Genomic DNA, 24,421 nt, shown 5'->3' on the forward strand with positions numbered 1-24,421 from the left:
TATACTACACTACACTGTCCACTACACTACATTGACCACTACACTATACTGACCACTACACTGTGAACTACACTACACTGACCACTATACTACACTGACCACTACACTACACTGTCCACTACACTACACTGACCACTATACTGACCACTACACTATACTGTCCACTACACTGTACTGACCACTATACTACACTGTCCACTACACTGTACTGACCACTATACTACACTGTCCACTACACTACACTGTCCACTACACTACATTGACCACTACACTACACTGTCCACTACACTGACCACTATACTATACTGACCACTACACTATACACTATACTGACCACTACACTGAGAACTACACTACACTGACCACTATACTACACTGACCACTACACTACACTGACCACTACACTGTCCACTACACTATACTGACCACTACACTATACTGACCACTATACTACACTGTCCACTACACTATACTGACCACTACACTACACTGTCCACTACACTGTACTGACCACAATACTACACTGACCACTACACTGTCCACTACACTATACTGACCACTACACTATACTGACCACTATACTACACTATCCACTACACTATACTGACCACTACACTGTACTGACCACAATACTACACTGACCACTACACTACACTGTCCACTACACTACACTGACCACTACACTATACTGACCACTATACTACACTGTCCACTACACTATACTGACCACAATACTACACTGTCCACTACACTATACTGACCACAATACTACACTGACCACTACACTACACTGTCCACTACACTATACTGAGCACTATACTACACTGTCCACTACACTATACTGACCACTATACTACACTGTCCACTACACTGTACTGACCACTACACTGTCCACTACACTATACTGTCCACTACACTATACTGACCACTATACTACACTGTCCACTACACTATACTGACCACTATACTACACTGTCCACTACACTGTACTGACCACAATACTACACTGACCACTACACTATACTGACCACTACACTATACTGACCACTACACTACACTGTCCACTACACTATACTGACCACAATACTACACTGACCACTACACTACACTGTCCACTACACTATACAGACCATAATACTACACTGACCACTACACTACACTGTCCACTACACTATGCAGACCATAATACTACACTGACCACTACACTACACTGTCCACTACACTATACAGACCATAATACTACACTGACCACTACACTACACTGACCACTACACTACACTGTCCACTACACTATACAGACCATAATACTACACTGACCACTACACTAGACTGACCACTACACTATACTGACGACTATACTACACTGTCCACTACACTACACACTATACTGCCCTGCCTAGTCTTCCTATACTGACACTACATTTACGGCGCCTGTCTCTTCTCTCCCCCCCCCCCCCCCCCGGTGTTTATCTATTTCTCACCTTGCATCGGTCTGGAGGATGAGAAGACCCGGCGCTCACACTCTCCAGTGCTCGTCTCCCCTGCGCTCCGGCCGCCATATTCATTTTTCCCGGCGCACTGTGATTGGGCGAATGGGGGTCATGGGCGGAGGCGGGACTTCAGGAACTGTGATCACGGATAGGCCAGCCCCACGCCGCACATGACCCCCATATGCCCAATCACAGGGCGCCAAACATTAGACATGGCGGCGGAGCGCGGGGGGTCACAGGAAAATAAATTAGAAGGAGGCAGCCAGTAGTGACACTACTGGCACGAAATTGCGCCCCCCTAAATGTCGCGCCCGGGGCCACGGCACCCCCCGCACCCCCCACGCTACGCCACTGGGCGACAGCGCTGCCGGCTAGTTCTGGGAGGCCATCATGCGACGGCCTTCTGTGATCATGCCCGCCGAGCGCCCCCTGCTGGGCGCAGGCGGTGCGCTCTGTGATCACAGTGTCCCCTGGACACTGCTGATCACAGATTGAGGTAAAGAGCCAAACAGCGTCTCTTTACCAAGTGATCAGCTGTGTGCAATGTAAACAGTTGCCGGTGATTGGCACTCCTTTCCTGCTGACAGCGTGAGGAGAAAAGAGCCGATAACCAGCTTGTGTAAAATGGACATGTACACTGATAATCGGGCACTGATTGTCAGTGTCCTGATTATCAGTGCAGTCCTAACAGTGCCCACCAGTGCTGCCAATCAGTGCCCACCAGTGCTGCCAATCAGTGCCCATCAGTGCTGCTGATCAGTGCCAATCATTGCCTTCTCATCAGTGTCACCTATCAGTGCAGCCTACCAGTGCCCATCAGTGCCACCTATCAGTGCTCATCAGTGTCGCCTATTAGTGCCACCTATCAGTGCCCATTAGTGCCACTTATCAGTGCCCATTAGTGCCGCCTATCAATGCAGCCTCATCAGTGCCTCCTCATCAGTGCCCACCAGTGTTGCCTCATCAGTGCAGCCTATCAGTGCCCATCAATGTCCATCAGTGTCGCCTCATCAGTGCAGCCTATCAGTGCCCATCAATGCAGCTTCATCAGCACACATCAGTGAAGGAGAAAAATGACCTATTTGCAACATTTCAAACAAACTATGAAAAAAAATTTTTTTTTTTCAAAATGTTTGTTTATTTAGCAAAAAATAAAAAAACAGTGGTGATTAAATTCCCACAAAAGAAAGTTCTATTTATGCGAAAAAAACAATTATAAAAATTTTGTTTGGGTACAGTGTTGTATGACTGTGGAATTGTCATTCAAAGTGTGACAGCGCTGAAAGCTGAAAATTGGCCTAGGCAGGAAGGGGGTTAAAGGGCCCAGTAGGCAAGTGGTTAAAGTGATTGTAAAGTTTTTTTTTTAAGTTAAAATAATAAACAGGTTTATACTTACCTGCTCTGTGTTGTATTGCACCGAGCGCCCCCAAACCTCCTCTTCTGAGGTCCCCCGCCAGTACTCTTGGCTCCTCCTCTTCTTGGTGTGCCACTATAGGAAGCTGTTTTCTATGATGGAACACATGTGGGCTTGCTCCCAAGCTGGGCTGTGCCCTTTGCCCTGCCTCCCACTCCCTCTTCACAGGATTTGATTGACTGCAGCAGGAGCCAATGGCTCCTGCAGCCGAATCTGTCCTGTGAATGCATGGAAAGAGAGGAGAGAGCCACTACAGGTGGGCACAGCACTGGATTGAGTGAGGACAAGTATTTAGAGAAAGGGGGCGATATAATTGCTGGGACATTCTTTACCTTGATGCAGGGAATGCAATGAGGTGTAAAATGTGTAGCCTTTACAACCACTTTAAGTTATTTTTACTGTATTTTTCATAAACCTTCACAATCTCTACCATTAAAATAATCTCTGGGTACAAATACTTTTATTTAATATATTCCCCAATAGCCATGAAGGATAAAGATCCACCTGTAAAAGAAGCAGTGATAAAATCACTGTGCTCCACATACTGTAGCCTTTGCAGAAAGCAGAGCAGTGTAGGAGGGGCCCAGAAGCTCACCCACTACAAGCTCCATGCAGGAAGGAAGGGGCGGAGACAAGACCAGACCAGTCACCAATCACAAGGGGAAAGAGCAGCAGTGACTGGTCTTTTTTTACAGGAAAGTTCTGTAAAGAGGAAAAAGTTTCACACTGGATTACTGCACAAGTCTGGAAGTAATACACAAATTATATCAAGAATGAAGTGAGAATCCACAGGCTTCTTGTATTTAGACAATATTTGTATTTCCCGGAATTCAACTTTAATAAGTAAATGAATAATTAATAAGCTATAAGGCAGATTATAGAGAAGACTGAGATTAATTATTAAGTGCATTTCAAATGCTGAATGACATACTGTCAAGCCTAATTTCCTTGCAATGCCACAGGGATAGGCAACCTTGGCACTTCAACTGTGCTGAAACAAGTCCCCTGAGACATTGCAAGACCCTGACAGTCACAGGCATGACTTCTAGAGGCCGAGGCATGATGGCATTTGTAGTTTCACCATAGCTGGTGTGCCGAGGTTGCCTTCCCCTGCCATAGATGCTTCTCTCTCTAGTGAGTCACTGACCCAGAAAAGATGTTCAGGTTTGGAGTTCAGCTTGTATAGACTTCACAAGGTAGTAGAGCCAGGACCATCATGGCAGACCCATGCCTGAGCTTTTCAAAAGAATTTCAGCCATGGCATCACCCATGTTTCTATACTCTCAGGTTAGCGTAAAGGTTTTAGGATGAAATATTGAAATCACCTGCCACCTCCGGGTATTTCATGAGGACCAGGAATCCATATCTCAGGTTAGTGCTGACTGTCTCTGTTCCACCGAACAGCAGGTTTTGAATCGTTCTGGCCAAAGATGTGGCATAGAATGCGGTGTCTGGGTTGTCCTTTTCCTTCACATGTAAAAGTGTTTAAATATGTTAAAGCTATATAAATATTCTTGCATAAAATATTTATTGTGTTCATTATAAACAAAAACCTGAAATGGCTACTCTTCCCTAGTCTATTAAAACATTTTTTTAAAATGATGGTAGACTCGTTTATTTAAAGCGTTTCTTACCCTAAAAAACCCCCAAAAAACAGATTCTGTTTCTAGAATAGAGGGTAGCCCCCTAGTCTGGAGGGGGTGGGGTGACCTTGGGCCTGGGGCCTGGGTGCTGGAGGGATCCTCTCACAACACACTGAGGAGTCCTGTCCAGAGGCACCAGAGCAAGAGTGAGGACAGCAGAAGCCAGCGAGCACATCCAAGAGATCTCCAGGAGAAGTCGGCCGGGTGGGCTGGTGAGTGTGCAGTCTTGGAGGACTGTGGGAAGTAGCCAGGTGGGCTAGTGAAAGGCGCTGTGGCAGCCAGGTGGGCTGGCAAAGCCTGAAGGGGTGGTGCTGGGACCAGTGACCATGGGAGGAAGTGCACTGAAAGTGCTAGTGGTGTCACCCCATCGTTCTCAAGTATAGGGGCTCGCAGTCCCTGCCTGTAAAAGGCTTTTGCTATAGCCTTTTCTTAGGGTGACACCACTGTGGATCTGAAAGCAAGTTTGTGCAGGAGGGTATATAGACTGTATATAGTTGAAGTGTCCCTGAAGAGTTCTTCTCTGATTAGTCAAGTGGGCATCCCATAAACATCCCATCCCCATCCAAGTTTATTAACCCCTAAAATAAAACACAAAATCAAAGTTTCTGGACTGTTTCTTGTCTCAAGTGTACAAATAAAGTAATACAGTGCAGTGCTGATGAAGGTGAAATAAACAATAAAATTATCCCAATATAAAGTGAATATGATAAATGAATGTGCAAAACATAAATATACAACAATAAAATAACACAACAATAATGATAAAATTGCATAAACCAACAGTGTTATGCTGTGTACACACGACCGGACTTTACGGCATACTTGGTTCAGCGGACCGGAGTTCGTCAGACAATTCGATCGTGTGTGGGCTCCAGCGGACTTTTTTTCCCCAAAAGTTCGACGGATCTAGAAATTAAACATGTTTCAAATCTTTTCGACGGACTCGAGTCCGGTCGAAAAGTCCGCTCGTCTGTATGCTAGTCCGATGGACAAAAACCAATGCTAGGGCAGCTATTGGCTACTGGCTATGAACTTCCTTGTTTTAGTCCGGTCCTACGTCATCACGTACGAATCCGTCGGACTTTGGTTGATCGTGTGTAGGCAAGTCCGTTCATTCGGAAAGTCCGTCGTAAAGTCCGTCAAAAAGTCCGCAGGACAAAGTCTGCCGTAAAGTCCGCTCGTGTGTACGCGGCATTAGTGCATATAAAGTACATAAAGTCCATATTTGACATCGAATATGGTGACTGTGAATCTGTGTGAACTGGTTGTCTTTAGATAATCCACCACCGTAAGGAAAGAGGCTTACCAGACAGGTTGAACCCAACTAGGCGTATGCCTGATGAGTCAACCAAGTCAACCAAGGAGGTACAGCAACCACGACTTCCAAAATAAACCAAATCAGGTAGGGATCCGTGACAATCCGTTTGACATCAGTAGGTGTCTACCATAGGAACAGTGACCGGAATTTGTGAGCGATTCTAGAACAAGATGGTAGTTTACAAATTTGTGTGGTTTCTGTTTTTTCACTACTACAGTTCATTGTTGTATTGTTGCTTGAACCACAAAGAACTTGCCTTTCTTGGGTTCCATTGCCACAGGTCACAGAACACGTAATGAGAGCAGGTACAGGAAACAGGTCTCAAGGACAGGGTTCAACGATCGGAGTCCAGTACAAAAGCAGGAACAAAAGCAGGTTCAGTCAGGGACATGGCTAGCAGCGGAAATCTGAAGAAAAACAAGTGTGCCTGTGGAAATTCAGTGTGTACTGGTTGTGCAAGATGGGGGATTCCTATTCACCAGTGGCTCCTACGTGGGGTGTGCTACACTTTTGTGAATCTGGATTCAGTTCTCTTTTGTCAATTAAGACAAAATCTAGAAATCGCCTGAATCCAGAGGCAGATCACGATTAGCAAGAAAGTTCCACATTTTGACAAAATGAATGACAAGCAGGAATAAAGAAGTTAATTTAATTTTACTTTTTACTATTTTTTTTGAACAAGCTAGAATCTAATTGCTCAGTTTATGATTGCATTTTCAGTTAAAAGCTTATTTTATAAAGAATAATTCCAGGTATGGATATTTCATCCACCTTGGGCCAATACAACTATGCACTTGCCATATCTGACCATTTCCCCTGGAAGCTGAACTAGACACTCCAGTGATTTCCACTTGCTTCCAGGTACTGTCCTGAGTGGTGCCATCTTGTCCAATCAGAGAACACTTTGCACTGATCGAGAAAATGCAAAGCATTTTCTAAATGGCACCCGTGCTGAATGGCTGATCTCCTGTGTTCACAATACAGCAGGGCAACTGTTCGGAGCGGGACATGAAAGCGAGTGTACTGGAGTTCACTGGGGTAGCGGCGTCTACTTCAGTGATTTACAACTTCCAGGGTGCATTGGCCAGGTATAGTATATACCTAGTTACATTGGTCCAAGCTGTTATTTATAGATCTTATTTAAAGCTATAATAAACCAAAAAAAAAACATTTATTATTTTGCAGCTTACAAATTCTAATGCCCCGTACACACGGTCGGATTTTCCGATGGAAAATGTCCGATCGGAGCATGTTGTCGGAAATTCCGACCGTGTGTGGGCTCCATCGGACATTTTCCATCGGATTTTCCGACACACAAAGTTGGAGAGCAGGAGATAAAATTTTCCGACAACAAAATCCGTTGTCGGAAATTCCGATCGTGTGTACACAAATCCGACGGACAAAGTGCCACGCATGCTCAGAATAAATAAAGAGATGAAAGCTATTGGCCACTGCCCCGTTTATAGTCCCGACGTACGTGTTTTACGTCACCGCGTACAGAACGATCGGATTTTCCGACAACTTTGTGTGACCGTGTGTATGCAAGACAAGTTTGAGCCAACATCCGTCGGAAAAAATCCTAGGATTTTGTTGTCGGAATGTCCGAACAAAGTCCGACCGTGTGTACGGGGCATTAGAGGTGACAGCTGCACTAGTTTTCTTTTTTAGGCTTTCTTTCCTTTATTTTCACCTGGTGATCCTGCCAGTAAATCAGTTGTTTATCAACAGAACAAGCTTTCTTGCAAATGTAGCAGTTAGAGTATTAAGACAAACCATTAACTATTTGCAGGGGTGCTTAGAATGATCAGCTTATATTTATCTATGTAAAACCTTTAACCCAAAAGGAAAAAAACTGTTGCTGTAACCGCTTATGTAAGTGCAATGTTAGAGTTTGGCTTCAAGTTGTTAGTGTATATAAATCTGCTAGTACATCTAACCCTCCCCCCCCCCCCCCCCGACTGATAATGCTACTGTCCAAAGATGCCCCTGTGCTCCTTCATCCAGACTGGAGGCACTCTACAGGAGGTGTGTTACTGGCCAACTCACCAGGTGAAAACAGAAAAAAAATACCTGAAAAATGAAAACGTAAGCAGCCACCATATCTAATGAGTAATAAGCTGCAATATATTACATTTTTGGTTTTGGGTTTTATACCGCTTTAAGTTCAGTTTGTTCTCCTGCAGTATTGTATGTGGTTCAAAAATTTGAATTTACACTTCTTCATCTTCAAATGTGATATCACTTTTGTAGGGGGTGCAAACATTAATCAAACATTTTCTAGGGTTGTGGAACATAGAAGAGATTGGCAACCACTGACCTGATATGCAACTTTAATTAAGCAATACATGATTGTGGTTAAGCAGCTAACCATTTAGGCTACATTCACACTATTGCGAATTGGATATATTGGCTTGCTCGCATCCAATTTGCATGACAGGAGAGGAGCCGGGTCACACATCTCCTGTGCATCTTTGACTCCTTTCAGGTCCAAATTCAGGCAAAAAATTGAACCTGATTCGCCGCTGAAACGGAGAACAGGGATGCATCGGACCCCCTGCTGCGAGCCGCTCCGCAAATAGTGTGAACCCGACCTTAATGTAGTTATTGTACAAAGGAGTCACAAACTATTTGTGACTTCATCCTCCCTTTTGGAGATCCCCAAAGTATAGATTCTAGTTGTATGTAAATCCAAGTAACTATTACCTCTTTGATCTTCATTAGGAAGCAGTCAATGTAGTCACGTGGATTTTCCGAATCCAGAGTCTCACTGTGGTGTTTGATGCTTTCGGCTAAAATGTCATAGATCATATTAAAATACTTCCCAATTTTCTTGTGTGGACCTGGCACATAGTCCATGAGGTTTGGATACATGTTGTATAGCTGTATTGTCAAAATATAAAAGTGAACCAAACTATAACTGAAATATGAAAGAGTAATAAAAAAACAAAACATGTTTTATTTTATTTACCCTGACTGAGAACTCATACTTCAGTATAAAGCAGCCTTTCTCCATTTTTTTCACCCCAGAGGAACTCTTAAAAATCATTTTCAGGTCTCGGGAAACCCCTGCAAAAATCAACAGATTTGTAATCAATGGGAAAAATGCCCCTTACCTGGCTAATGGAATGGAATGTTCCCTGTACAGCAGTGGTCAAAATGCCCCCCCTTACAGACAGCAAAAATGAATATTGTTGTCATGCAGCTTACTCTGCCAGATGGCATTGGACCCAGAACTACCAACACATTGGTGATCAATGGGAACATTGCCCCTTACATTGGTGGCCAGTGGGAAGAATGCTCCATGTACAGCAATGGTCAGAATGCCCCCATTACAGACAGCAAAAATATTTATTGGTGTCATACAGCTGGCTCTGCCAGGTTGCATTGGACCCAGACTATGCATGTAAAATGAGAATCAGTCAGCCTTAGCTTAAGGAACCCCTAGCAACCTCTGGATGAACCTCAGTTGAGAATGGCTAATATTGAGTCTTCCTCTTCATACTCACCGTCCCCCAGGTGCTGCTCATGACAAGGAAGTTACTGTTAACACTCTCAATTATGGCCAACAGTCTTTTGTCTTCATAATCAAACCGGCTGCCAAATATAATAGAGCAGATTACATTGGAGACTGTTCGAGCAAAGTATTTAGTGGGATTCACTGGAGCCCCTAAAATAAAGTCATACACATTAGTATTATTTATTTTCAATGTTTATACAGTACTGACACATTCGTTATTTGCTACAGAGAATGTGTTCATCATTTAAATCAGTTCATTGGTAAACCAAGATGCTCAAAGTGAGCCCTATTCATCCCCTAACCGTCTGTGCCCTCATCCACTATAAGGAGAAGCACAAAAAGAGAGAGGCGCCTCTGGGTGTAGACATAAGAACAGTTTATTCATAAATCACATATTAAAATAACTCACATTTCGGAAGTCATCAAACAGCAAGTAAATGTGGAACATCCATCAAGGGGTAACCATCAGATCAGTCAAAAGGACTCTTCCTGCCTGCTGGATGCTCAGCCTATGTGTGGAGGACACCACTAGAATGGTGGGCCGGCTGCAGTGAAGACGAAAACCAAAACGAGGCCTGGAGCGCAGATGGACACCGGGCGGGGAGAGATGACATCACTGGCAAGCGACGCGCTTCATGAGCGTACGGGCTGCAATGACGTGACGGATAGATCTACGGATGGATAGAGATTGCGGCCATAAGAATCTAACGAAAGGGGAGTGGCCAAGGGCGGAGGACACTGTGATTGGTCTGAATTAGACTACCGGTAAAAATGGCGCTGTGTCAACAATATTGTGTTACGATGCATGGGAAATAGAACATGGGGGAGTGGCCAAGACAATGATAGCCGAGGTGAAAGGGAACTATATGTACGGCCAGAAGTGTCAGCCATACTGTGTGGAAGTGCAATAATGGATATATGACTCAGCAATGAATGAAAATACAATAATAAAAATAATAGCACATAATATGAATAGATTAATAATGGGATGGGGATGAACGGAACGAAAAAAAATGGGAAATGAAAATAATAAGAATATGAATAGCTAAACATTAATAAAAAAAAAAATGAATAGATGGATGGGAATAAACAAAAACAAAAAAAGGAAAAATGATCACGAAGGGAGGGGGGAGGGGGAAATTATACAAAGACCATATGTATTATAAAAATTAAGTATAAATATATAGAAAGGGGTACAAAAATGTACCCCCACGTGCAATTGGGGGAGGATAAGGGAGGGATAATAATTATATCTAATGTGTCTCTACCACACACAAACTTATAATGGAAATAAGTACGAGCACTATACAAAAAATGTTACACAAAAAATGTAGTAAATCTATGTGAGTATATATTTATATGCACAAATGCGAGTTATACAAAATATCAATATTAAAAAATACTATAAAAACTAATACTAAAAATGTGTAAAATTATTGTTAGAGGTGCTAATATCAAGGTAAAAATGACAACATAAGGGATATCAGCGGGAATGGTTGTGACCATACCTGCAGAAAAAAGGTCAAAAGGGAGAGCAGCCTGCGAGTGTGGATAATAATGGTGAAAAGGAGGGACAGTGTATATACCATGAGCAACCTAAAATAAAGTAAAAATTAAAATAAAATTAAAATTAAAAAAAAAAAAAAATCATCAAGGAAAATCACGAGAAATGGCGACAATGCATCCAGGGTATATATCCAAAAGGTCTCACGAGCACAAAGCTTCTTGAACCTTTTAGTAGGAGGGAGAGACTTAGGGCTCTGTTCGATTACCCAGACCTTGAGACCTACAGTGGAGCTCTGGTGGACCATGTAAAAGTGTCTCGGGACACTGTGGGGGTTGGTGCCACACTCGATAAACCTTCTATGCTCATCAAACCTCTGTCTTAGGGCCCTAATAGTCCTGCTGAAGGGTTCAAGAAGCTTTGTGCTCATGAGACCTTTTGGATATATACCCTGGATGCATTGTCGCCAGGAGGAATTATTGAGAGCATTGAGATCGCCACTATTCTGTAAACCTTATCAGTCCTCCATTTCTCGTGATTTTCCTTGATGATTTTTTTTGGATTTTTTAATTTTAATTTTAATTTTATTTTAATTTCTATTTTTTTTAGGTTGCTCTTGGTATATACACTGTCCCTCCTTTGTTTTCACCATTATTATCCACACTCACAGGCCGCTCTCCCTTTTAACCTTTTTTCTGCAGGTATGGTCACAACCATTCCCGCTGATATCCCTTATGTTGTCATTTTTACCTTGATATTAGCACCTCCAACAATAATTTTATACATTTTTAGTATTTGTTTTTATAGTATTTTTTAATATTGATATTTTGTATAACTCGCATTTGTGCATATACATATATACTTATATGGATTTACTACATTTTGTGTAACATTTTTTGTATAGTGCTCGTACTTTCCGTATACTTTCCTATATTTCCATTATAATTTTGTGTGTGATAGAGACACATTAGATATAATTATTATCCCTCCCTTATCCTCCGCCAATTGCACGTGGGGGTACATTTTGGTACCCCTTTCTATAAATTTATACTTAATTAATTTTTATTATACATATGGTCTTTGTATAATTCCCCCCCCCCTTCCGTCCGTGATCATTTCTCCTTTTTTTATTTTTATTTATTCCCATCCATCTATTTTTTTTTTTTTTAATGTTTAGCTATTCATATTCTTATTATTTTCATTTCCCATTTTTTTCATTCCGTTCATCCCCATTCCATTATTAATCTATTCATATTATGTGCTATTATTTTTATTATTGTATTTTCATTCATTGCCAAGTCATATATCCAGGGGCGTTGCTAGGTCTACAAAAGATCTGGGGCTAGAGCCCATAGCAGCGTAGTAAAGAAAGCCATACGCTTGGGCGGGCATACACATGTATATAATATATGTATGTGTGTGTATATATATCCCCAGAGAGCCCCCCTTACATCAGGGTCCCCATAGAGCCCCCCCTTACATTAGGGTCCTCAGAGAGCCTCCCCCTTAAATCAGGGTCCCCAGAGAGCCTCTCCCTTAAATCAGGGTCCCCAGAGAGCCTCTCCCTTAAATCAGGGTCCCCAGAGAGCCCCCCACTTACATCAGGGTCCCCAGAGAGCCTCCTCTCCCCTCCCCTTGGTGACCCCTGCAGAGACTCGGGGCTATGGGCCCCAGATTCGGGGCTATAGTCCCAAAAGCCACCCCCTAGTGACGCCACTGCATATATCCATTATTGCACTTCCACAGAGTATTGCTGACACTTCTAGCCATACATATAGTTCCCATGCATCGTAACACAATATTGTTGACACAGGGTCATTTTTACTGGTAGTCTAATTCAGACCAATCACAGTGTCTTCCGCCCTTGGCCACTCCCCTTTCGTTAGATTCTTATGACCCAATCTCTATCCTTCCGTAGCTTGATGAAGGAGAGTGGCTGTCACGTCATTGCAGCCCGTACGCTCATGAAACGCATCTCTTGCCAGTGACGTCATCTCTCCCCGCCCGCTGTCCATCTGCGCTCCAGGCCTCATTTTGGTTTTCGTCTTCACTGCGGCCGGCCCACCATTCTAGCGGTGTCCTCCACACATAGGCTGAGCATCCAGCAGGCAGGAAGAATCCTTTTGACTGATCTGATGGTTACCCCTTGATGGATGTTCCACATTTACATGCTGTTTGATGACTTCCGAAATGTGAGTTATTTTAACATGTGATTTATGAATAAACTGTTCTTACGTCTACACCCAGAGGTGCCTCTCTCTTTTTGTGCTTCTCCTCAGAATCTTGCAACCTGGTTTCAGTTCCCTTTGAAGGCAGCCCTGCATGTGGACTTTCCTGCCTGATTTGGACCTCTGGATTCCAAAATATATATATTTTTAACATATATAAAAATATACCGGTATATCTATTACCATGGACCCTTTCTTTCATGTGTTTTTAAATGTTTTTAATGTTTTCATTCAGATATACATATGAATTTTTTCCATATACACATTTGTTTGTGGCCTGTGGTTTTTTCATTTATTTTTTCCAGTTAACTGCGCCTATACTTGTATATCATCCACTATAAAGCTCATTCATGTTCCTATTGCCTGTACAGTCTACCTTGCCACCTATGTATCCCCAGAATGTCTGTGCCTCCAAACTCTCTCGTGGAAAGTACACCAAAGGGAGCAAATAAGAAAAAAACATTTTCAGAGTTTACATACACGTAACCTTAAATCAACCTCAATTCGCTCAATTCATGTTTTAAATTACAACATATGCTCATTAAATATGTACCTATGAATAACTCCCCTCTAATAAGTAGCTCTTACAAGCTACAAGATGGTACATCCCAACTTGTATCCACAGTGGCTTGATCAAGGGACTTGTAAAGGCGGTGGGACAAATTTATGTTGGGAAGGATGGACAGGCCCTGAAATACTGTAGAGGCCTGGTGCAATTGATCCAATGTAGGAACCATGCTACTGCAACAATCCCCAATCCAAAGCAGGATGCAATCGAATGCAACATTAAGTCACAAAACACATAGATAATCTAAGGTTAGCTTTACATGGTAACCCTGAGCACTGGCTCTACCCTCTTTTTTTGTCAGGAAAGGACAGACAGCAAGAGGTTTATGGAAGAGCAGGATAGCCTAGGACTATGCAAGCATATTTCTGCCCCTACTAAACTTTCTATGGAAGTAGGGTTGCACCGAATGGGTTTTTTGGTGTCGCAACTGATACCGAAAATGAAAAATACACTAGGCCAAAAACCAAAACCGAAAATGACCGAAACCGAAAATTACTGTTTTTAAAACATATTTTTATATAAAAATGTATTTTTATATTTTAAATAAAACGTATACATTTTTATATAACATATTGCTAATAGTATTAGCAAAATTTCCATGCGGTGCACCTCTAGCAGATATGATACAGGAGATGGTCAGAGACTGCAGACATAGTACAGGAGATGGTAGGGGACTACAGACATGGTACAGGAGATGGTCAGAGACTGCAGACATGGTACAGGAGATGGTCAGAGACTGCAGACATGGTACAGGAGATGATCAGAGACTGCAGACGTGGTACAGGAGATGGTCAGAGACTGCAGACGTGGTACAGGAGATGGTCAGAGACTGCAGACGTGGTACAGGAGATGGTCAGAGACTGCAGACGTGGTACAGGAGATGGTCAGAGACTGCAGACGTGGTACAGGTACTCTCCCTCTTCTAGACCTGCCAGGTGCGGTAAGCTCTGGTACATAAATTATAACTAGTCCTGGGTATCCTGTGGTGTCACCCACTACTCTGGACAAACACTAATGCCCCTTACACACGATCGGACTTTCTGACAACAAAACTGTGGATTTTTGTGCGAAGGATGTTGGCTCCAACTTGTCTTGCATACACACAGTCACACAAATTTTGGCCAACAATTACGAACGTAGTGACATACAAGACGTACGTGATATCTCCATTATGAACGCTAATTTTACAAGACCGAGTGCTTCCGGCTCGTACTTTATTCCAAGCATGCGTGGACTTTTGTCCGATGGACTTGTGTACTCACGATCGGAAAGTCCGACAACAAACATTTGTTGGCAGAAAATTTGAGAACCTGCTAGCCAACATTTGTTGGCGGAAAGTCCGACAACAAATGTTCGATGGAGCATACACACGGTCGGACTTTCAGCCAACTAACTCACATACAACATTTATTGTCGGAAAATCTGATCGTGTGTACACAAGTACAAGATCGCGGCATTACAGTTGCTTAAAGTGGCAATATAGGCACCTAAGCAAAGTTTTAAAATTGGATTACCTAAATCCACCTTGCACATAAATTTCAAAGCATGGTACTTGCTGTTCTTATATGTAAAATAGCTAGTATATTAGGTTTACTGATCCTTTCATTCTTCAGAACTGGAAACTCTTAATTTATTCATTAACATTTCAAATCTATTGAGATAACTTTATGTTTAGTCCCAGCTGCCCATTGCATAGTACATCATGTAATACCTTTGCACGGGTTAAAGATTTTATGTAATATCGCTTTCTCTATCTAGCTATCTTCCTTTCGGGTCCTCATAACATCACTTCAGGTTATATCTGTCCTATAACATAATTTCCTGGCTGTTTGCCTATGACCTAATCTCCTAGCTGTTGCACCTATAACCTAATCTCTTATCTCTCTCCTGTAACCTAATCTTCTAGCACTCTCTCCTAAACCCTTATCTTTAGTTGTCTCTTCCATAACTAAATCTCTCGGCTTTCTCTTCCATAGTCTAATGTCCTAGCTGTCTTTTCCATAACCTAAAATATTGCACTCTCCTATAACCTAATTTCTTAGCTGTTTGCCTATAACATTATCTCCTAGCTATCTGTAACCTAATCTATCCACCTCTCCTATGACCAAATCTCCTAGCTGTCTCTACTATGACCTAAAATCCTTGCTGTCTCTCCTATAGCCTAATCCCCTGCCTGTCTCCTCTCTAACCTAATCTTTTGGTTGTCACTTCCAAAACATTATTTCATAACTCTCTCTTCTTTTCCTTTTGTTTTAGCTCTCCTATGATCTAATCTCCTAATTGTCTCTTTATGACCTAACCTCCTAGCTGTTTCTTCTTCATTTTTTCTTAACTCTCGCTCTCATAATGTAATATCATTGCAATCTCCCCTAAAATCGAATCTCTTGGTTGCCACTTCAACAGACATACTCAAAAAGTGTGGTGCTTAATGCAATAGGAGGTGGGCTGAAAATCAGGGATGGGCATGGGCAACTATTACTTCTTCATAATACAACAACAGGTTAAAAGAAATCTATGGCCAAAGATTTTTTTGGGCATACTTCTTTTCTGGGACACTCCTGTGACCCAGAATCATCTGACGTCACAGAGCCGCTCCAGGCTTTTGAAGGATCACCACAATAATGTCAGGATTAACCCAGATATCTAACTAGCATCTAGCTCAGCCTCTCAGCATGTGGCTGAGAGCCTGATCCAGCTGCTTCCACCCCTTTCACAGCTCGGTGTTCCAGTGAGCACTGGAGGGGCAGAGCAGAGAACGATGACTGACAGTGATTGCTCAGTTTTCTGTGTTAGACCCGACGGGGAACAGCTGCAGCATCCCCATGATGCTGCAGCCATAGAAGTTAGTATGTTTATTTTTTTTATTTCCTACATGTCTCCTTTAATTAAAAAAATTATGTTTCTTTCTACCCTTCTGTATAGTAAATCAAATACTACAAAGTAAAAGGTGCACTTAAAAAAAAAAATTGCATTTGTAGAAGACTTTTACCCTTTGTCTTTTTAAACTCCTTGATAAGGAACTGAGCCTCCTCTTGTATCCGCTCCTCCACACTCTTCTTCCCCATTCCAAAGTTCCTCAGTGTGAGCTGAGCAAAGCGTCGAAGTGACTTCCATCTCTCCCCATTGGTAAAGGCAATGTCTGTTAGAGTAAAAAAAGCAGGGTTATAATCACTATTGTTTGCGAGAGCCACATTTTGTTATGAAAGAGATCACAGAAATGAAAATTCAGCCGAATGCCACAATTATGTGAGGTTCTGTCGGCTTTTTTGTGTGCCCTAAGCTCCACTCATATTTTTACCACAGCATATACTCTCTGATATGGTAAAACAACAGCCTCTGTTAAAGAAGAAGTCCAGATATGGCATTCTTCTTCACATAGTTACTAGGGATGTTCCCGATGTTCCAATCGAACACAAGTTCGACTCGAACATTGAGTGTTTGTCCGCAAACAAAATGAACATATGGGGCGTTCGTGGAAAATTTGAGTGCCGCGGAGCACCCCATAATGCACTGCGAGATCGTAGTGCATTGATGGCTGCTGATTGGCCAAAGCATGCACCTGACCTGCATGCTTTGGCCAATCACAGCGCGATCTGCTGGGAGAGCCATGATTGGCCAAAGGCAGGGTACCCCACACTATAAGGCTGCTTACACGGCGGCCATATGTAGTGTGATAATGAGAGATTGAGAGAACTTGAGATAGATTAGGCAGGTTAGTTAGTGGCGTGCAGGCAGTTTAATATATATATATATATATATATATATATATATATATATATATATATATATATATGTGCATTTAGTGTAGATTATATATACAGTGCAGGCAGTCTAGTATCTATCTATCTATCTATCTATATATATATATATATATATATATATATATATATATATATACACAGTGCAGTCTGTGCAAAATATATAATACAGTGCATTGAAGTAGTTAAGGGGAACCCTATCACAGGCCCTTCAGGTCTGGCATAGATTTTAAGGGGAATTTCACGCCAAAATTTTAAAAAATATTAGCATGGGTCCCCCTCAAAAAAAGTGTCCCGCGATGTCCATCCATCTGCCCGGTGGACCCGAAAAATAGAAAAAAAAGAAGCTCTGCCTCGATGGTAAACCTCCCGCCGACTGCTGTCTCTTGACTGTGACAGCTGTTATATAGGTAAGGGTGGGGCCACCCGGTGACTTACCCGAGTGACCCCGCCCCCTTCTGACATCATGTAGGTAGGTTGACTATTGGGGGTATTAGTGGTAGGTTGACTAAAGCACCTATTCCGAGGTAAGTATAGTAACAAGTCTTATTTGCAACCCCAGAGCACCCAGTAAGGAGATAGTATGCGACCAGTCTAAACTACATGACATGTTCACCAATGCCAGGGGTCTGGCGGACAAGATGGGAGAACTAGAACTACTGTTGTACGAGGAGGATTTCGATTTTGTAGGAATTACAGAGACTTGGTTCGACAGCTCTCATGATTGGCTGGCCACCATTCAAGGGTATTCCCTATATCTCAGGGATAGAGAGGGTAAAAAAGGGGGAGGGATATGCCTGTATATCAAAAATGATGAGAGAATGTGAGAGATGACATCACTAAGGGAGCAAGGGAGAAGATGGAAATTTTATAGGTAGAGCTACAAAGGGAAGAAACTAAGGGGAAAGTAATACTGGGAGTATGCTATAGGCCCCCTAACCAGAGGGAGGAGGCGGAGGCACACCTCCTATCACAATTTGGATTAGCGGCAAGAATGGGAAGTGTCATTATAATTAGGGATTTTAATTATCCAGACATAGACTGGGTGGAAGGAACCGCACATTCATCTAAGGCTCACTAGTTGCTAAATGTCTTGCAGGACAATTTCATGGGTCAGATGGTAAATGCACCAACTAGAAACAAAGCGTTACTAGACCTACTGATTACCAACAATACAGACCTGATCACGAGAAGAGAGTGGGGAGTATAGTGGCGCTTGGAGAGAGACGGATGGATGAGAAACAAAACTATAGGTAAAGGTGATTATGATAATAAAATCCAGTGGTTGGTGGTAGCTTGGACCCTGGAGAGTTCAGTTCAGGCTAGAATGGGTTAGGAACACGTTTGATGGGTTAAAGATGTATATAGGGCTCTAGAGGTGCAGCCAGCTGTGGAAGAGGAAGCAGCTCTGTAGATATATAATGTGGAGAACAGCGGCGCTCATCTGAGTGCAGTATAATGAAATGATTAGTGATTAATTTATTAAGATAAAAAATTAAAATAAGAATTAGGTAAGGGTTAAAATGGCTAGTCATAGGGGGAGGCTCGCTGTGTAGTCCTGATCCAGATAGCCGGCGGTGTGGGGTGCTGCTGCTGTCTCGCTAGCTGCAGGGTTTTTGGAGGCTCCGAGTCAAGCTGTCAGTCGTCTCCCCATCGGCTGTGATGTCACTGGATGTGGGGCACAGGGCCAGCAGGCGTGCGTTCGGAGCATGTGTGCTCCTTCTTCAGGCTGTGATAGCATCATGATGGAATGAGGCAGTATTTATATGGTGACATGGAGGAGGGAGGAACTACATTACACAGTGTCCTTTGCGAGCTGCTACGGCTTCTATTTCATAAGAATAAGCGGGGTTATATGGAATGGTGGGAAAAAGATATTTGGTATAGAGGGGCCTGGAACTACTTGAATGATGGATATAGGGCTGGCCCTCTAATGGTGGATATTGGTAATACATGAGCCAAAAAAGGGGATAAGTACAGCACAAATTGATTAGGGTCGTGCAGATTTAGGGTGGCCATAAAGGCTCTATTGAAAGTGGGAAAATTCTATATAGAGAATTTTGGATGCATACACATGTATACATATATGGGTACACATGTGTATATAGAGAGATCAAAAAAAAAGGACATTATATGTATGAATGTAGATGTAAGTAGTATGAATATGTGTGAAGATAATTGAAATTATGAAACTGATTATTAGATAGGCCAGTGGATTAGGGTCTAGATGACTTTATGCAGAGAAATGGATTATAAGACAGAGTGAACCTGCAGATCCTCGTTGAGGCCTCCTGGCGCCATACTTCCCAGAGTGTTTTAATCCAAAAAGTTTCTCTTGCGCAAAGGCGCCGGAACCGTTCAGATTTCTGAAGACTCTTGGAGATGGTTTCCAACACCCACACTCGAAGGCCTGTGGATTGTTGATGGTGAAATTCTAGAAAATGTCTGACAACACTACGTTTGTCAGTGCCATCTTCTACTGACCATCTGTGTTCGCCAAATCTCTTTCTGACAGTTCTAATAGTTCTGCCTACATAAAATAGGTGACAGGGGCAGGAAAGACAATAGATGGTCTTTCCCTTGGTTGTAAATTCTTTTTGACCATGCTGGACATGTTTACAGGTAAGGCAGTTGTATTTGCGGCACTGGTACATGCCCTTGATGGACAAGAAGGCAAGGGTGGGTCGTATAGGTGGTTTTGCATTTTTTAGTTTGCTTGGAGCAATTTTGCTCTTGATGTTGCGAGCTCGTCTGTAGGAAATTTTGGGCTTGTCTGGAATGGATGATTGTAAATGGGGATCTTCTTGGAGTATGCTCCAATGTTGTTTGAAGATGTGTTCCATTCTCCTATGTTGGGTGTGGTTTTGTGTTGTAAACCTGAGTGGCTGAGGTGTGCTCTCAGTTCTGGATTTGGTTACAATGGATTTAGAGGTGTGTCCATGGAGGTACATATTGAATGCCTCATCTACCAGCTTAGGGGTAGAACGGAAAAGGTAACAACGCCAAGAAAACTATACAAACCCATCAGATCAGCCCATCGGACTCAACAACATCCACAATTAAGACAAACAGCATATCCACCACCTCCAATTCATTAACATCCCATCATGCTTCTTACACCAGGGTCCCCATTGATCCTGCATCACCTGCTGATGTAGGAGCCACTACCCATGCCGCATCATCTGCACCAACTGCCTTCACCAGAGATAATACTCCTGCAAACAAGGCAACTGATACAGTAGGCTGTGGCATCTTTTTTAGTGCTGGCCCCTCTACCTGTCCAAAAAAAAAAACTAACAGAAGAGGCAGAAGAGGGGGAAAACATATTTGCAAGAAAAAAGGAGAAACTCTGCAAAGTATAAAAATCTTTAACTTATCTTCACACATACTGTCCACAGAGGAAACCGCTCTACTCAGTAAAGGACTCAACTTTGCCCCTAACACCCATCCCAATCCATTTACACTATTTGTTGATTTCCACAAATGAATCCGTAACCTGACAGTCAAACGGTACTATCATATTAAGGCCCTCAAGAAAAGCCTTGCAACACAGCCTCCCAATGATATCAACACAGGTGACCTTCTGGTGATAGACACTCCTGATGCTGAGGCTTTGGCTCACCTTGAGGACTTATATACAGATCTTGATGAAGAAGGATGCAATAATAGACTTACTTAACTCCCACCATTCTCGCCTCCTATTCAACACAGCAACCTCCGTCCGAAATTGATCTTTAACCCTACCCACGTCAAGGGGCCATACATCCAGAGCTTTTATCAAGTAGTGCTCTCGGACCAACAAAGTATGTGCAAATCCTCAGGACCTGAACAAGGTATCAGCTCCAATCTTACCAATCCAGAGAAACAAGCACTTCAACAACTATCCGCTGGTATGAAGATCATTATCAAATCAGCAGACAAAGGAGGTATGTAAACAGTAAAAAAGGGAGGACAGACCATATTGGCCCCATAAAGAATGAGGAAGGACATCTGGTTACAAAGGATGGGGAGATGGCAGAGGTATTGAATTTATTCTTCTCCTCAGTATTCACGAGTGAATCGGGGGGCTTCAGTAACCAAAACTGCAGTGTTTATCCTCATGACACAACACAGGAAGCACCTACATGGTTAACAGAGGACGGAATTAAAATTAGACTTGAGAAACTTAACATTAATAAATCACCGGGACCAGATGGCTTGCATCCGAGGGTACTTAGGGAACTCAGTCAGGTGATTGCCAGACCGTTGTTCCTAATTTTTACAGACAGTCTATTGACTGGAATGGTGCCAGCTGATTGGAGAAAAGCCAATGTAGCACCAATATTTAAAAAGGGCCCAAAAAACATCCCTGGGAATTACAGACCAGTTAGCCTAACATCAATAGTATGTAAACTCTTGGAGGGGATGATAAGGGACTATATACAAGATTTTAGTAATAAGAATGATATCATTAGCAGTAATCAGCATGGATTCATGAAGAATCGTTCTTGCCAAACCAATCTATTAACCTTCTATGAGGAGGTGAGTTGCCATCTAGATAAAGGAAGGCCCGTAGACGTGGTGTATCTGGATTTTGCAAAAGCATTTGACACAGTTCCCCATAAACGTTTACTGTACAAAATAAGGTGCGTTGGCATGGACCATAGGGTGAGTACATGGATTGAAAACTGGCTACAAGGGCGTGTTCAGAGGGTGGTGATAAATGGGGAGTACTCAGAATGGTCAGGGGTGGGTAGTGGGGTCCCCCAGGGTTCTGTGCTGGGACCAATCCTATTTAATTTGTTCATAAATGACCTGGAGGATGGGATAAACAGTTCCATCTCTGTATTTGCAGACGATACTAAGCTAAGCAGGGCAATAACTTCTCCGCAGGATGTGGAAATCTTGCAAAAAGACCTGAACAAATTAATGGGGTGGGCGACTACATGGCAAATGAGGTTCAATGTAGAAAAATGTAAAATAATGCATTTGGGTGTCAAAAATATGAATGCAATCTATACACTGGGGGGAGAACCTCTGGGGGAATCTAGGATGGAAAAGGACTTGGGGGTCCTAGTGGATGATAGGCTCAGCAACGGCATGCAATGCCAAGCTGCTGCTAATAAAGCAAACAGAATATTGGCATGCATTAAAAGGGGGATCAACTGCAGAGATAAAACGATAATTCTCCCGCTCTACAAGACTCTAGTCCGCCCGCACCTGGAGTATGCTGTCCAGTTCTGGGCACCAGTCCTCAGGAGGGACGTACTGGAAATGGAGCGAGTACAAAGAAGGGCAACAAAGCTAATAAAGGGTCTGGAGGATCTTAGTTATGAGGAAAGGTTGCGAGCACTGAACTTATTCTCTCTGGAGAAGAGACGCTTGAGAGGGGATATGATTTCAATTTACAAATACTGTACTGGTGACCCCACAATAGGGATAAAACTTTTTCGCAGAAGAGAGTTTAATAAGACTCGTGGCCACTCATTGCAATTAGAGGAAAAGAGGTTTAACCTTAAACTACGTAGAGGGTTCTTTACTGTAAGAGCGGCAAGGATGTGGAATTCCCTTCCACAGGCGGTGGTCTCAGCGGGGAGCATTGATAGCTTCAAGAAACTATTAGATAATCACCTGAATGACCGCAATATACAGGGATATGTAATGTAATACTGACACATAATCACACACATAGGTTGGACTTGATGGACTTGTGTCTTTTTTCAACCTCACCTACTATGTCACCTACTATGTAAGGAGGTGGTATTGTCCTACAGGACAGACCAGACTACCTTAAGGAAGCATACAGATTATTATCGGACCCCAAGACCTACACATTACTCTCACAGGACCCACTCTCTCGCTTTATGCTTGAAGCTCAACAACTAGTTAACGGAGCTCGAACAGAAGGTATCATCACAGAAATTTAAGCCGCTTTCTTACTAAGGGACAACTATAGTACACCGTACTTTTACCATCTGCTCAAAATTCATAAAGCTTAGTCGATCCACCTGGGCGCCCCATAGTAGCGGCTATGGAAAGTATAACAAACTACTTCTCCATCTATATTGACCACTTCCTTCAACCTCTAGCCCAACAACTATCAGCATATATCTGAGACAGCATCCATCTTCTTGATACCCTACAGATCTATCCCTGGGAAAGTACCTACTTGTGGGTTTCTCTTGATGTGGCATCTCTGTACACCTTCATTCCTCATGAAGTCATACTCTGAGCAGTGGAACACTTTCTCTACCAAGACCCACACATCTGCACCAAACAAGCCCTATTCAGTAGAGGTGTCACCCTTTTTTGCCTCACTCATAATTATTTCCAGTTTGATGCCAAGTTCTACATACAGACCCAAGGCACGGCCATGGGAGCAAATTTTGCCCCTAGCTATGCCAAACTGGCGATGGGCTTTTGGGAAGACCACCCCATCTGGAAGGATAATCCCTATGCCAAGAATATTGTCTACTATGGACGATACATCGATGACATAGTCATCATTTGGAATGGATCAAGATCGCTGGTAGAATCCTTTGCCTCATACTGCAACTCCAACCAGCTGAGCCTCTCCTTCACACATGTCTGTGATCCAGACAGATTAGTCTTTCTGGACCTTGAGCTATGCCATGCAGAAACTAAAATATATGCCATGAACTACACCAAAACCACATTGAGAAACTCCTATCTCCATTTTCAGAGCTGCCATCATCCAAGATGGACAGCCAACATACCGAAGAGCCAGTTTTGTAGACTTCGACATAACTGCATGCGCAAGAAGGACTACATTCTTCAGGGTACCCCTTTCAAACAAAAATTTGAGGAAAAGGGATATCCCCCTAAGCTGGTAGATGAAGCATTCAATCTGTACGTCCATGGATACGCCTCTAATTCCATTGTAACCAAATCCAGAACTGAGAGCACACCTCAGCCACAGCCAACATAGGAGAATGGAACACATCTTCAAACAACATTGGAGCATACTCCAAGAAGATCCCC

General features: G+C 42.8%; 1 protein-coding gene across 1 annotated transcript in view; it reads right to left on the reverse strand.

Moving 5' to 3' along the window:
- Positions 1-24,421, reverse strand: part of LOC141107660 (cytochrome P450 2F3-like) — a 77,892-nt gene that overhangs the window by 18,071 nt on the left and 35,400 nt on the right. The window contains exons 4-7 of the mRNA XM_073598551.1: positions 16,672-16,821; positions 9,372-9,532; positions 8,569-8,745; positions 4,230-4,371 (exon numbers count right to left, since the gene is read on the reverse strand). Coding sequence (XP_073454652.1) covers positions 4,230-4,371; positions 8,569-8,745; positions 9,372-9,532; positions 16,672-16,821 — 630 coding nt within the window. The remainder of the gene's footprint in view (positions 1-4,229; positions 4,372-8,568; positions 8,746-9,371; positions 9,533-16,671; positions 16,822-24,421) is intronic.

The sequence above is a fragment of the Aquarana catesbeiana genome, linkage group LG09, assembly GCF_042186555.1.
Source record: "Aquarana catesbeiana isolate 2022-GZ linkage group LG09, ASM4218655v1, whole genome shotgun sequence".
Lineage (NCBI taxonomy): Eukaryota > Metazoa > Chordata > Amphibia > Anura > Ranidae > Aquarana > Aquarana catesbeiana.